The sequence below is a fragment of the Oryza brachyantha genome, chromosome 10, assembly GCF_000231095.2.
Source record: "Oryza brachyantha chromosome 10, ObraRS2, whole genome shotgun sequence".
NCBI lineage: Eukaryota > Viridiplantae > Streptophyta > Magnoliopsida > Poales > Poaceae > Oryza > Oryza brachyantha.
In genome coordinates, this window is record NC_023172.2 from 1,842,608 (window position 1) to 1,858,771 (window position 16,164).

General features: G+C 38.9%; 1 protein-coding gene and 1 long non-coding RNA gene across 2 annotated transcripts; both read left to right on the plus strand.

The window, feature by feature from the left end:
- Positions 1-1,171: 1,171 nt before the first annotated feature.
- On the plus strand, positions 1,172-7,239 carry LOC102709207 (wall-associated receptor kinase 5-like). The gene is made up of 3 exons (XM_006662128.3): positions 1,172-2,231; positions 4,740-4,904; positions 5,998-7,239. Exons 1-3 carry the CDS (start codon positions 1,172-1,174, stop codon positions 6,993-6,995), a joined length of 2,223 nt encoding a protein of 740 aa, XP_006662191.2. The 3' UTR covers positions 6,996-7,239.
- A 755-nt stretch (positions 7,240-7,994) lies between these two features.
- LOC121055613 lies at positions 7,995-9,627 on the plus strand. The gene is made up of 4 exons (XR_005812652.1): positions 7,995-8,086; positions 8,396-8,433; positions 8,643-8,910; positions 9,248-9,627. It is a non-coding gene; the product is annotated as an uncharacterized LOC121055613 (long non-coding RNA).
- The last annotated feature ends 6,537 nt before the right edge of the window (positions 9,628-16,164 follow it).

Consider the following 16,164-nt stretch of genomic DNA (forward strand, 5'->3'; position numbering starts at 1 on the left):
TGTAGGTCCTTTTTAACTGTTATTGACTATCTAGTACGTAGCGGGATGCATTGTCTAGTAAGATAGTTATAACCATAATATTTTTTGGATGTGACATATTATTGGAAGGAGTCTATGATTTTTTATTCAATACAATAAATCTTGAATAACCAACTATTATGATTAGAAGTACTCCTCCTACCTCTACTGTTGTCGTAAGATGAAGCACCTTCAAACCACTCAAAACATATATGTTGATCACGTCCTAATTAGACTTAAAATATTCATCCCACGATTTCTCCCATAACTTTGTAATTAGTTTTAATGTTCATATATATTTAATGCTTTGTTTAGGTGTGTAAAGATTCGATGTGATGTTTTTAGAAAAAGTTTTTGGAAACTAAGGAGTTGTTTAGATGGGGCTAAACTTTTTAGCCCCATGTCACATTGGATGTTTGGACACTAATTTGAAGTATTAAATATAGAGTAATAAAAAAATAATTTCATAAATGAGAGCTAATCCGGGAGATGAATTTTTTGAGCCTAATTAGTTCATAATTAGCAAATATTTACTGTAGCATCACATAGGCTAATCATGGATTAGGCTTATTAGATTCATCTCGCGAATTAGTCCAAGATTATGGATGAGTTTTGTTAATAGTCTACGTTTACTATTTATAATAATATTTATAATAAGTGTCCAACATCCGATTTGATTAGGGGCTAAGTTTTAGTCTTTATAAACAAACACCCCCTAAACAGGGCCTTATTCAATGATGTAGAGGGTGTTTGGGACAATTTTGCCCTTTTGTCCCATCAAATATTTGGACACTTATTATAAATAGTAAAGCTAGACTATTAATAAAACCCATCCATGATTATGAACTAATTCACGAGACGAATCTATTAAGCCTAATTAATCCATGATTAGCATATGTAATACTACAGTAACTATGCTCTAATTATGGATTAATTAGGCTTAAAAAATTCGTCTCGCGGATTAGCTCTCATTTATAAAATTAATTTTTTATTAGTTTATGTTTAAAACTTGAAATGAAATCGGTGTCTAAACATCCGATGTGACGTAAACAGCTCCGTGGTCTATAGGACCCTATATAAATTATACCTGCGTCATGTACCGATGTCTGTACCACACTGTCCACTGGAGTGCATGGGCACAGCGGCTAGCGCCATGACCAGTCCCGTCGCAAAGTCGTTGTGGGTTCTGCTGCTGCGGTGGTTGCTCCTTTCAGCAACCCGTACGAGCCAACTCCCGCCGGCAGGCGTTGCCGAAGCGGCGGAAGTGCAGGGTGGTGGGCCGATCACCCTGCCGGGCTGCCCCGACAAGTGCGGCGGCGTCAGCATCCCGTACCCCTTCGGCACCAAGGCCGGCTGCTTCCTGCCTGGCTTCCAGATCGTCTGCAACGACACGTTCCGTCCCCCTCGCCCCTTCCTCGCCAACCCCAAACTCGACAAGACCAGCCCTGTGCTGTGGATTCAAGACTCCTGCGGCAGCTACGGCTCCACCAAGAATTGCGGCTACAGTGGATCCTACATGCCTGTGGAGTTCATCGATGCCTGGGCGCCGCTGGGGCAAGCGCGGGTGTACGCCGCCTTCAGCTTCGACTGCAGCGCCAACGACGTCGGTGGCTCCTGGCTCAGAACGCAGCTCATAGACACTGCAACGTCGCCGTTCATCCTGTCAAGGACCGGTAACCTTCTCGTCGGCATCGGAAGTCGTGTGCAGGCCAATCTCCTGGGCGCATGGCCTGGCACGACATACGGTCTGGACGACGGATACCTGGCGCTGTGCGCTTCGGTAGTCAACCCGCCGGCCGTGCCCACCGATGGCGCACCATGCGTGGGAATCGGCTGCTGCCAGTTCGACATGCCGCCGGACCTCCGCTGCAGCCGCACCACGGTCAAGGTTCTAAAGCGCAGTGGCCCGAGCCCGACTCCGACCAACTCATGCTCCTTCGCTATGCTGGTGGAGAAGTCCTGGTATAACTTCTCCGCGAGTGACCTCCATGATGACGGCTTCTTGCGCAGGAACGTTGAAAGGGGAGTGCCCGTCGTCCTGGACTTCGCCATCAGGGACGTCGACGCTGCGTGCCCCGCGGCAGGCACACCGTTGCCTACGGCCTGCCGTAGCGGCAACAGCACGTGTGCCAATGCAACCAACGGGCCTGGTTATGTCTGCAAATGCAAGGATGGATATGATGGCAACCCTTATATTCCTGACGGATGTCAAGGTACGATATGTACCTGTATCCCCTTCGATCTTCTTTACAGCGGGTTGTTAACCGGCGCGGACAATAGATTAGTATATGATTAATTAATTATTAGTTATAAAAATTAAAAAATAGATTAATCTTAATTTTAAAGTAACTTTCTTATATAAAATTTTCGCAAAAAATACACCGTTTAACAGTTCGGAATGCGTGCGCGTGAAAAAGGAGAAAATATGTGATTGTTAATGGGGAAACAAATGGGGCCACACGTGTTTAATGCATATACTACTCCACATCAACATCATCTTTCTTCTTTACGTAGGGCCTATTCATTTCAAAATAACAAAGAATCCAATTCCTAAGGATTGAACTCTTTTGAAAGCCATTCGGTGGTTGGTAGGAATGCACCATAGAAAAATCAAAGAAAAATTTTTCCTTCCTACAAGATATAGAGAGAAAACATAGGAAATTTTCTATCCACTCAAACCTCTTGAAAAGCCATACATCCCTATTCCTCCACTTTTCCTATTCATTTGGGTTGAAATTACTCCAAACCGAATAAGCCCCTACAGTGATGCACACACATGTTTTACTTATTGTGCGTTCTTCGTTCCTCATTCTTCGAATCTAATAGCTAAAGCTTGATAGACGCCACCTCTCGTTGTGAAGGCTTTCCATATATTAGAGAGTTAAATTAGAAATTATCTTAGTAGTTATAGAGATTCTATAGGTTAGAAATTATCTTTTTAATTAGAAACAAGGCAATACCTTCTATATATTAGAGACTTTATATAAATATAAATATATAACCTTTTCCATCATAATTTTTTTATAAATATGCATTCTATACCTTTTTAGAATCAAAATCAAATTACTACGTCAATGCAGCACGCGCCATAGCATAAACCGACATGAAACACCGTTAGAACACCGTCAGTGATGCTAAGATGTCGCAACTACGCTCATCATCAACTCGTTGAAGACTTTAGACCACTATTGTAGTATACCCAAAATATCAAATCACTAACAATAGCATAAGAGATAAATCTCTAGTAAATAGTAAGGAATATTTAGGGTTCTAGGAGTATTGTATCAGCATCCTCTTTTTTATATGAAATAAGTAAATTTATTGATCTGTCAATGATACATCACTATAAAATATTTTTAAATCATTATGGATATGTTATAAACACAACCAGTAGAAACATCACTAGTAACTTTAGTTTGTTATAAACTATATGATATATTTTTAAAGCATAAAAAAACTCGTGTGATAAATATTTGCTAGCTATTATATTATCAATTAATATTGGATTTAAATATATTTGTATGTAATATAAGAAGACACGATGCAATTTGCTTTTAAGCTCATAAAAAATTTATACTTTCAATTATGTCTTATATGAGAGTTACACAGTTGTTTTATTTATTTGATATATACAAACATCAGTAATTTTTTATTTATTATAAGGAGATGAAAAGTTGTATGGGATAATTCTCATGTTTGTATAAAGTAGCTTTCATTAAGTTTAGCTTTATAGAGTGTAAATCTTATGCTTATATTAGATAATTTAAATATATTAGTTAATTAAAATTGTCTTTGCAACGTGCGAACTTGATGTCGCGGTGATTCTAAAATTAGTGTATTAATTTGGTGTTCTAATATTTTTTGAAATAGTGTATAAACTTGGTATTACAAGATTTGAAATTACCGTGTAAACTTGTATTATCAACCTATAATTAATTATACAAAGCTACTATATTCACTATTAACCGGTGGTTTGCTATTATTTTATCATAGTTTGTTTAGATGATCTTAGTAACAAATGCTTATAGACAGAAAAGTTTGATTGTTTTGTTTATGTGATGGCATTCAAAAGAGTTTAGGATATATTATATCATTACTACTCTCTAATGTATATATTCATCCTTATTTTTTCTGCTTATGTATTTGCAGAAAGTCTGGAAACCTAGCTGGACATAGAATATTTAATTTCATGTGTAACAACGAGAATGGTACCCATAATTTATTTCTCATATAAAATCTTAATATTTTTTAATATTTAATTTCATGTGTAACAACGAGATTTTTTTTTATATTTTGCTGCACGTTCCAAAGTGACATGAGATTTGAAAACAGATGAAGTGTATATACGTGCTTAGTAAGGCTTATAAATTTTGCCTCATATATATCCTTTATGCGTGACCAATGCCTCGGTAGAAATATACGGTATCCTGCAGGATTTACCCGTTGGGTAAAAGCTCTGTAATTTTACACTTCATGTATGCAAATGTTGCCGCGGCCCGTCTTTTCGCTTCTGCTTATCTTTGCATGCCAATATTTAAATTTTAACTTTTAATTTGAAGTTAATTTTAGTTTTTTAGTGGTAGTTTGTATTTTAACCTTTAGATCGATAAAAACATGTATATTTTTTATTAATAAATTGTTTAAAAAGCCAAAAAAATGACCCAGTTCATTAATTTCTTTCTAGCTTTACTCAACCATCTGCATAATTTGGCGATTAACAGACATCGACGAGTGTGCCCATAGAGATGTGTACCCTTGCTCGAGTGATGGGATCTGCATAAACAGGCAAGGGTCCTACGACTGCCCTTGCAAACCTGGGTGGAAAGGCGATGGCAAAGCTGGAACTTGCTCGGAAAAAATTCCTCTTCCTGCTAAAGTAGCAGTCGGTAAGTGATGTATTCATGCTTAAAGCATATTTACTAGTAAAATAAATTTCAATAACATAATAAATAATTATGAATTTTTTTATTAAGATGATTGGTTAAATGTAGATATAAAAGTTTGGGCCTCAAATAAAAAAATGGAGATTGTAATAAATGGGTAAAAGATCCACTTTTATCCGTTGAACACTTCTCACGTTTCCTTTTTAGCTTGAACCAAAAACTACTATTTCAAGTTATAAGATTTTTTTCTCTATATTTATATGGATGATAATAAATTTGGATATATATATATATATAACATATGCATTAATTTATAGATGAATATAGATAGAAACAAAATATGTTATAAGCTAAAACTAAGGGACTAGTTGTTTATTCTACCCTTAACATCCAAATAAGGACAGGCAATACTGTCGAACCTTATTATGGTTGCGTTCTTCTTATGGAGGAAGATGAAAGATTTTTGACTTTTTTATACCTATTTAAGGTTATAAACAATAGAAATCTACTAATAGCTACAAAGTTGGAAAAATATATTTTTAGAAATACGATGATGAACTTCTCTATAGAACTTTTTTTTAAAAATCTACCGTTTAGCAATTTAAAGCACGTGCAAAATCCAACAAAAAAATATATGTAAAAGAACCCAACCATATATATATACTCAAACGGAGGGAGTAGTGATTTTATTTGAATGTCGGCCCGTAGTGCAGACTCCTACTGTGCATCTTTTGCAACAGTTAGATGCCACTTACCATGAAACTTACTTAATAAAATGTTTATATGCTAGAGAAAAACTCTACTGCCATTTCACACAGAACTACCGAATCTGGTTTCAGATATTATTCATCGGGATCTGGTTGGGGGTATAATTCATCCGATTTTGATTTTCTGGTGAAAACTGGATCATTTTGAGAAAAGTTTCCCAGGGCCAAATATGGAATATATATGCCCTAATTAATATATTCCTCTAGAATGGAAATATTACAATGAAATGCCCATACGACACTGCTGCGATGCTCCTAATTCAAATTGTATTCTGTACATTATGAACATACACAATTAGGTTGCCTTTTAATTATTGCCATCCATGCAGGTGCAATATCTAGTCTTCTAGTAATGGGAATCGTTGTGTTCATTGTGTTGCTTCGCAAGGAGAAAGGAAAGATGAGGGATTTTTTTATTAAGAATGGCGGTCCCACATTAGAACAAGTCAAGAACATAAAGATTTATAAAATGGAGGATCTCAAGCCAATTCTGAAAAAGGGCAACATTGTAGGAAAAGGTTTCTTTGGTGAGGTGTACAAGGGACATCTTGAAAATCAACTAGTAGCAGTAAAGAAGCCAAACAACACTGATGTGCAAAAGAAAGAACAGTTTGCTGATTTTGCTAATGAAGTCATCATCCAATCTCGAATTATCCACAAGAACATTGTCAAGCTGATAGGTTGTTGCCTAGAAGTTGATATGCCAATGCTAGTCTACGAGTTTGTTTCCAATGGCAGTCTCCATGACCTTCTTCACGGAAGCAAAAAGGATCCTCTAGATTTGAACATGCGTTTAAGTATTGCTGCTGGATCAGCTGAAGGTCTGGCTTACATGCACTCCAAAACCAGTAACACAATCCTGCATGGTGATGTTAAGCCAGCAAATATACTTTTGGATGATAACTTTCTGCCGAAAATCTCTGACTTTGGCATATCAAAGCTTATTGCCAAAGACCAGGAACAGCATGCAACTATCGTCGTCGGTGATCCCATTTATATGGATCCAGTATATCTACAAACTGGACTCTTGACAAAGCAAAGTGATGTCTACAGTTTCGGAATTGTGCTCTTAGAACTGATCAGCAGGAAGAAAGCCACATACTCTGACAACAATACCTTAGTGACGAGTTTTCTTGATGCTCATAAAAATAATCAGGGAGTAACCGAGCTGTTTGATGAGGAAATTGCGTTAACAGGGGACCTCGAGGATATTGACAATATCGTGGGGATTGCTGTGGAATGTCTTAATCTTGATGTGCATCAGAGACCAGAGATGACAAATATAGCAGAGCGCCTTCTTGTGTTGAAGAGAAAGCGAAATGGTTAAAATCTCAGATCTGATGTCAGCAAAGTCGATGCATGTTGTGGTCTGAAATTTGTTTATGTGGATTAAGATCGACACTCTGATTGTTATTTGAGTCTATGCTCTATGATTTTATTTTCAGCTTTGTTGTAGTGGAATAAGAGTGTCAAGTTTGTAATATTATGTTAAGGCACATCTAGTAGCCCTTCAGTTGCATTATGTACCCAAAAAACCAACCAACCACGTGCTTGCAAATGAAAAATAATTGGTGAATAAAATTTTTTATTCGTATTCTTAATGATCTAGTTAAAAGTCAAAGCTGAAAAATAAATTTCAGTGAAAAATCCCTAAATCAACTCTAAATTTAAAGTTAAAATGTAAAATTTGGCTTATAACTATAATCAGAAGCAGAAACATGAAGGGTGATGATATACCACTTAAATACCATTAAAAATTAAAAATGTTTAACTTAGGACAAAACTAGAACAAAAAATAATTTGAAACGGAGGTAGTAAGAGAAAAGGAAATGGTACTGAAGGAACCACGGAAGAAGGCAATTGTGGCTTTTGACTGTCAATCTCTAACGAATTTTCGTTCCAATATCAACTTATCTATATCTATATCTATACTAATCTAAAAAGAGGAGCCATAAATACACATAATTTACTCGATCCATTTTCCATCATCAGATACACATATCCAATGATCCAGAATGATGTAAAATAACTGTCTCTCGCAATCCTACGCGAGACACACCCCTGATCACGGTCTCTGCCACGGTGATTCCTCCCCCTGCCCCATGACCGAGCACTGCCCCCATCGCCTTGACACAGGCTGCCGCCGCTCCTGGCCACCGCCCACCCCGCTCCTGTCCGCCGCGACGACGCAGGCCATCGCCGCCCGACTCACTCCGACCGGCCGGCGACGTGGCGGTGGGTGCGGATGGGGCGCCGGAGCGGCTCGTGGTGAGCAGCTCCATCACTGACTACCTGCGGTACCGCCGCCCGGGGTCCGGGGGAGGTGGGGGCACTGGGGTGTGCAACGAGGAGCTGCAGACGGTGGTGGTGCGCTATAAGAAGCGGTTCCCGTGGTCAATCCTCCACCCCTTCCTCCATGTAAGCCTGTTGATTGAAGCTACGTGACACCGTATCTCTCCAAATCATGGAGATTTTTCTCAACGGGACGAAGAGAAATTATGCGCAATCTCACCCAGCAAACTGCAATTCACTTCCGACGGTTTCAGCTTGCTGAGAAAAAACATTCCCCCGTGTTTTGATTTTACTTCTCTTCTTGCTACGGGCCTACTCGGGTTTTGGGTTTTTGATAAGAAATTTTCCGACTAATAAGTACTTAGTGGTGAACTTGTGTTACTTCTCAATTAGCATCTTGTCTGTGATTGATTTTGAACTTTCTGTTTGCTGCAGGTTGATTTGGTTTCTACTGCCCACATTGCTGACAAAGAGTATGCGCTCTAGGCTCTTTCATGTTTACCTATTACTATCTACTGACAGTCATAGTTGTTGGCATTGAAAAACTTTTGTCTATGGCAATCATCATTTGCTTATTGGAAGATCCATTGTGTTCATTTTCCATTTTCACAATGTTGCAGTATCTGTATAGTTGACTACTAGGCTAAGTACATTAGCTGAAATATACAGTTTTATTTATCAGATACTTCGATAGACTCCAGCAAGCACTTCGAGATTATAATTGTGTGCTGTATGAAATGGTGACAAGCCGTGAGAACTTAAAAAATCGGAAGGACCCAACGTTTGCAAATAAGCTGAAATCTTCATGTAGAGGATTCAGTATTCTTGGTTTCATACAGAAGCAAATGGCAAACATCCTTTGATTGGATTACCAGCTTGATTGCCTTGACTATGGAAATAAAAAATGGTAACATGCTGACCTTGACTTTGAGATATCCGAGCAGCTCCAGGTAATGTGCTTGGTTACGCTAAGCTTTTTTGCTCCCTACAATCTTTCCCTTGTGATAACAGCTTGAAGTATGATCTTTGGATCGGTTTGTGCTATTACTGTTATAGGGTGCTATTAATTTACGAATTATATGGGTATCAACATTTATATGTAATTATTTATTTTTTACATAAAAATAAGTATTCAGCTCACTTTTTGTTTTTAAATAAATAAAAACATCTCCATGATATAACATATATCTATAGTCATTGTATGCCGATATTAATATTAAATGTAAATACACTAAGATAATTTTTTGTTCACATATACGTATGTTTGATCGTCGCTCATTTTTGCAGATTCATCAGGCATGTTTGCATGGATGATGGAGCAAGAAGTGGCACATATATGCCCTACAAAGTTAAAATGTCTTATCAAACTAATGGACCTTTGAATTTGATACGTTCAATAATTGACCAGACTTATAATTATCTACCACAAGGTAAGAAAGTTTAGTTACTATGTTCATTATTATTATTTTCTTTGTATGCTTTGCAGAATATGAGTTGATCGACCAAGATTTTATTACACAAATGACGGTAGAAACATCACCTCAAAGCACCAAATTAGTCAACATAGAAGATGTGTACGTCGATCAACATCGATTGTCATGTTTTTTGGATAAAAATAATTTTGTCAATGACGATATAAGTATAACTACATTTTTAATCAAACTTTAACCGCATAGTATAACAGCGTGATATGCGCACTTGTTGGTGGGTGTGGCAGTTAAAAATAACTCGATATACGTGTAACATGTTTGAGTTAAAAATTAACTCGTGTTCACTGGCTTGTATTCGTGCTTCAGTAAGTTAAAATTTGACTGAAATGAGTCAAAGCTTAACTCACTTTATTCGAGGCACCTCGCAAATAATTCAAATAGTTAAAATTTAATTGCATCTTATATAAGAGGGGTGGTTGCTCTATTGGTGAGTGGTGTGGGTCTGGTTTGGTTGTGGTATGTCACGTGCTGTGTACTACATGGCGCTCAGAGCACTGTATATATATAGAGAGATACATATAACAATATAAAGGGAGAGTTATGTGGCATATTAACTTTGTTTTTATATATTTTGTGTGACATGTCATGGAAAAAATAACAAATTTATTTATGTTTATCATGACATAGTAGGAAACGTGCCTTGCACGTGCACGATTACTAGTATTTTAGGGCAGGGAGTAATATATACAATTATGGTGTGCATGCGTATCCTTGAGGTATAAAAGCATGTCACAATTATGTAGTAAAATAGCTAGATAGGATACAGTGGTCACTCCACACCCACCTCTGCTAGAAATTTTTTTATTTTTTAAACCTTTTTAATAAATAATTTTATTACTAAATTTCCGGTGAAAATATTTTCACCGTATGAACCTTTTGGCCACACCATAAACATTAGTGTGGCGAAACAGCTTGTCACGCCATTATCGGTGGCGCGCCACTGACATTGGCGTGGCAAGACCAAGGTTTCCCTTACCGAGCAAGCCGCCAAAACCGCGGTACCGCACTCCCGCGGATCCGCATGGTAACCGCAAAAAATGCATAAACCGGGATGAATTTGGATCCAAAAAATTTGAATTTAAACTCGCGCGGTTTGCCGCGGTTACAGCGCGGTAAGCCACGAAAACTGCGGTTCCTACTTGCTGGAACAACACATGAGAACGGCGGTTACCGCGCCTTACCGCACGATTTTTTTAGCCGAAACCGTGGTTACCGCGAGAAAACCGCGGTTACCGCGAGGAGACCGCGGGTGTGATGTCAAATGCAAAAAAAAACTTTAAAAAATCTAAAAAATACATGAAAAATAGAAAAATATTTTGTGACTATATTTATGACAATAGGACATGTTATAGGAAAAACAAAAAAATTTTCACATGACATTTTCTAAATTCTTAATATTGCAACATACAAACATACACCGACATATCACCCTTCACCAAATAATTCACTCCAATAACAAGTAATAACAACTTCATTTTGATTGTTGCGTCACAACTATACCTACTACCCATTATTACGAATAAAACTATTATATACGTACTAAGATGCACGTATAATTTTTCTATATACATATTTTCCATATATCCATCGTTGTATATTTGTATTTGAACATTATGTACCCTAGTGTCTAGTGTCTACTCAACACAAAATATTCTTGACCATCTTTCTATGAAATATTACTATTTTTTAATTTTGTTTCCCGAAATACTCATTTATAATTTTTAATTACACTAGGAATATATTTTTTCATTAATTTCTTTGACAAAACTACACTATATATCAACATATACCACATATATTTTTTTCATTAAATTCTCTCAATTTTTTCAAATTCTCCTCAAATGTAAACTCGGTTACCGCGGTTTACCGAAACCGTGCCTTCGCAGAGAGCACGGTTACCACGGTAATCGCCGCGGCTTTCGCGGTTTTGCAAACCCTAGGCAAGACTGCCACGCCATGCCTGTTAACGCCAGATTTTGACAAATTGTCATTATGGATTGAAACACAACTAAAGACCGAATCAGACAAGAAAAGACGAATCGGCTGAAGGCAGGAGATTGGAAGCGGCACAAATGCAACCGATAGAGTCCGAATCGGACGGGAGTTGAAGTCCGATTGGGCCCAAGGTTTAGAGATAGATTCGGTATTGGTTGAGAGTCCGTGTAGATTAATTAGGATTTATCTTAGAGTTTATTTAGGATTTTTATGTTTAATGAAAGTCCGAACATTACAAGTTAGTGACGGATTCTTATCCGGTTAGGTTAGTTAACACCCGAGGGTATAAATATGTGTGTCGAGGGTCATTGAAAAATTATCTTCAGATCAATCAAATTCAGCACATCGCCACAAAACCTTCGACTTGCTTGGGCTTTCGACGCAGAGTTTGTCAGCTTCGCAATGTAAGTTCATGTTTGTCAAAACCCGTCGATCAACTAGAACATGACTGTCTCAGTTAAGTCTGATCTCCTACCTGGTTGATCGACGGGCTAAGTTCTGCTATCACTTTAATCTGTTTTGGCTTGAAGTAGTAGTTTCGATCAAATCCTTGTAAGTTCCTCTATTTGATCTACTAGCATGATTCTGGGCAACTTGATTCTGTCTCGGTTCGGTCCGATCAATCTGGTTAACCAGGTTCCTATTGTCAGATTGGATTGAATGCTCGTGAGGGTTTATCGCTGGCGTTTTAGCCAGCATTATCCCAAGTAATCTGTTGATTTATTTATTAAGTCCATCGATCTTCATATTCCTATGATTATATCGTACTAGGTCGCATACTGTCTCGGTTAGGTCTGATCTATGTGTACTTGGTGCGATCAGTTTATAGAGGTTTGTCCGGTCGGCTAGGATTAATGAGTAGGTTGATAGATTACGCTGGTTTGCTATCCTGTTATTCGTATACTGCAATACTTTGTTGATTTCAAATATGATTATACTTTGATCTGTACTGTCTCGATTAGGTCGGATCTTCTAGATCTAGTATGGGTATGTATGTAGTTAATTGTTATTGTTTTATGCTAGTAATTGGTATAGCGCTCTAGTTTATATTAGATTTCGTATTTAGTCTCCTATCGGCTTTCGATTTTACATGCGATAAGTGCTAAACTAGTCCGATCGGCTGATTAATCTTAAAGATTGTCTCGGTTGAGTCCGATCTTTTAAGATTAATTGATTGGTTAGTATGTTTGGCATTTGTCATGCCTCTGATTCAGCCGATTCAACACATTTACACTGTCCCTCCTAAAATTCCTGTAAAGTCGATTGTCTAGTTCATCGGCTAGGGTCTTGAGACGGTATCGGTTATCCAGCCGATAGCGATTTCAGGGTTGACTATTTCCCATGTTATATCTTGTCAGTTGCAGGATCAAACTAACTGGTGTGGCCAGCAATTCTAATAATTAGGTCCTGCACTAGAGTGGTCTAAGATTAACTCTTAGGCCTACATGTGTGACCGTTGTTACTATTTTCAATGTCAACAATGCCATGCTAAACAGACTATGTGACAACGTTGTCTTGCCACGTCGCCAATACTGACGTGGCCAAAAGGTTCAGTTTTACAAAATGTTTGTCTGGTGGTTTAGTAATAAAATTACTTGCTAAAAAGGTTTATTTAATAAAAAAATTTCCCTCTACTACCAACCTGTCTAGGGCCACCGAAACCTAGCAGGAGCAAACATCCAAATCAAATACTCGTCCCATAACAGAAAGAATTTATTTTGTAGCTAATCTCACGTATCAATATAAACTAAAAACACCATAATGTCATTTGGTTTTTTAAATGTACTATGCTCACCTTTTCAAACTATAATGCATTGGCGATACCAACCTTTAACACATTATTGCTTCAAAGATAACAGTCATTATATATAGGATAAATATAGAGTGTCAGGGCATGTACAACAGTGTAGACAATTGTTATCAATAAGTTATATATAGATAAGAAAATAGACAACTCATACAATAATGTCTACTTAGAGCATCTCCAACAGACAACCCAAATTAGACTCTCAAAATACTAATTTAGCTACTCCCTATTTCATTTGGCCACTCAAATTCGTTTTTTACTCCAACAGTCTCTTCATCCACCCTCTCTATTTCAAGTCTATGATAGCTAGGTCCCACATGTCATCATCTTCTCTCTCTTTTTCTATCCCTCTTCCTCCATCTCTTTCTCTCCCTCTCTCCTTTTCTCTTTCTTTCTCTCTCCTCTTTCCTTCACCCGGCAGTGGCAAAGGCAGGCCGCACCGGCGCGGAGGCGGCGGCCCCAAATGGCGGCAGCGACGGCTAGATCTGGCACGCAGGCGGCGAGCCGGCGGTTCTGGACACGGTGGTGACTCCCGACGGCGACCCTCCCAGCAGCCATTCGGCGACTGTCATGTTGCTGTAGTAGTACAGTAGTATTGTGCGTAGGCCATACGTGGGTCCCACGTTTGGCAAGTGCCTTTTGGCTGGCCAAATTTGGCCAGCGGTAGGGGTGGTTTGGCTTATCGGATGGCTTGGCCATCCGGTTGACCAGTCTGTGGGAGTACGAATTTTAGGCTAAATCTCTAAATTTTAACTTGGAGTCATTTGGCGACTCTCTTGGAGATGCTCTTAGCTATCTCTATAATATTTAATACATCATTTTCTATAGTTTATATTTGTTACATGCAACCAACGCATGAAGTTTTTCTCTAAAAGGATTGCATGTAGTTTGGGAGCACGTGCCCAAGCAGAAGATGAATGAAGAGACAGCTTCTAAGTTTTTCTTGAGTTAATGATGCCACATAGGATGATTAATATGACATGGATATATATAGATGGCTATTGTCCTACTGTTGGATATGCCATTCAAAATCATGGGAAGAAAGGAGTAGTAAATTACAACCCAACTAATGGTTCGTCATCATCCTTGAACAGCGTGCGCTTGTCCTATGTATGCAGTGCCCTGTGACGATTGATGAGCCAATCACTGTTAATTCTGTGGCCATACATAATCAACAACTAACTAGACTAGTACAGCATATATATTTCTGAAACTTTCCAACCACAATCATCATCACTCATAGTGCATATTACCAAGATAATAGTGGGGGGCTTTTTGGTTGAACATGCATCAAACACCCTATCGTGAAAAAAAACACCCTATCTTTAAAAAAAACACCCTATCGTGATGCTGATTGAATACCAAGCTAGGACAACAAAAGCACATGCTAGGCAGCTTTTTGGAGGTTCAATGTACTCCTTCCATTCCAACAAATAGCACATCCTCTGACTCAGGTGCGTGGCTAAAATATATCTTGTACAAAAGATAGTCAACTGGAGTGTTTTCTTGAAATCTCGAGAGAGCAACCACAGCTACAGTTATCCTCTGTCCTTTGATCCCTAATTCCCTATTACACCATTGATTTCGGTAGTTTGCCATTGGGGATGGTTAGAAGGTTGGGGCCTTGGCCTAGCTAGCTAAGGTGCTTGTTTTCTATGTTCTCAAGATGTCTTCTTAGTCAAGTTAGTCTCGTTTTAGGGTATTTTCCAGCGTTGTGTTCTTGTTGGCAGTGGTCGAATTAGATTGTAGCGGCAATGGTGTTGGAGGCCATGGATCCATGCACCTGTCATGGCAAACTGAATGCTCATTGGTAAACCTAGCTGTGGTGGCGTCTTATTGCAGTGATGTCGATTCCATCTCTCCCCGTATTGGATCTAATAAGAGCAGGTACAATAGCAGGCTATAAGCCAGCTATAAGCATATTTTAAGGGCGTCCATAACAAGGCTGAGTCAGCTAGCTATTTGGTCGTACACGTCAGCATGTATCCTATGTGGAGGAAAGAGAATGCGCACAAAAAATCGAGCCAGCGATTCCCTCGTCGCTCATCTCGCACACGAAACGATGAGCTAAATTGTCGGCCTCCTCACCTTCTACTAGCGATTTTGGTCGGACTTCTTCCCGCATACAAATCTGTTACGCACGTGAATCCTTCTTTTCCTCTGTCTGTTGCGCGTGAATCCTTCCCTTTCTCCCGCATCCACCACGCGCGACAATCCATCCCAATCCAGCTGCTCCCGCCCTTCCAATTTATTTCCAGAGCCTGCAAAACCAAAGGTCGGTTCCTCTTCCCATCCATCCTCTTCCCATCTCTCTTTCTCTGCTCTATTCAAATCTGTATGATACGTTGCAAGGGGCGTGATTCAAAGATCTGGAATCCATTTGTTGCTTGTGGTGATGAGCCGCCAGAGCAAGCGAGAGATGGCTCCGCCACCACATCAGACTGAATCTACTCCTTCGTATCATATTGGATCCGCTCGTGCTACTGGGAATCAAGTCCCTACTCCGGTTCCTACATTTCTTGGTGGTGGTTCTACTATTCCTAGTAACAGAGGTCAAGCAGGTAATTGATTTTGCTAGCTGGTGATAGCTGCCGGCCGCCGATGCTACTTGCTGCATGTCTGCCTTGCTGCTGCGTGCTGTTGCCTGCCTTGCTGCTGCGTGCTGTTGCTTGCTTGGTGCTAGCCACCCGCCGCCGGCATCCCTTGCTAGTTGTCTGCCTTGTTTAATTAATTGGTGTTTGTTCGATTAATAGATTATATTAAGGTGCTACTGACTGCTATCTACTAAAAAGAAGTACCATTATCACTTAATCTTTAAATTTGTCATGTATTAGATATTCATGTGCATATGTATGACCACATCATTAAAAACTGGATGATTTCTTTAAACTAATGGCCGAATGGCATGACTT

Bases quoted from the DNA above. Each gene is read 5' to 3' on its own strand.
- LOC102709207 (XM_006662128.3), top strand. From the start codon at position 1,172: ATGACCAGTCCCGTCGCAAAGTCGTTGTGGGTTCTGCTGCTGCGGTGG. The intron at 2,232-4,739 runs GTACGATATGTA...GGCGATTAACAG, and splicing joins TATTCCTGACGGATGTCAAG to ACATCGACGAGTGTGCCCAT. The intron at 4,905-5,997 runs GTAAGTGATGTA...CCATCCATGCAG, and splicing joins TCCTGCTAAAGTAGCAGTCG to GTGCAATATCTAGTCTTCTA.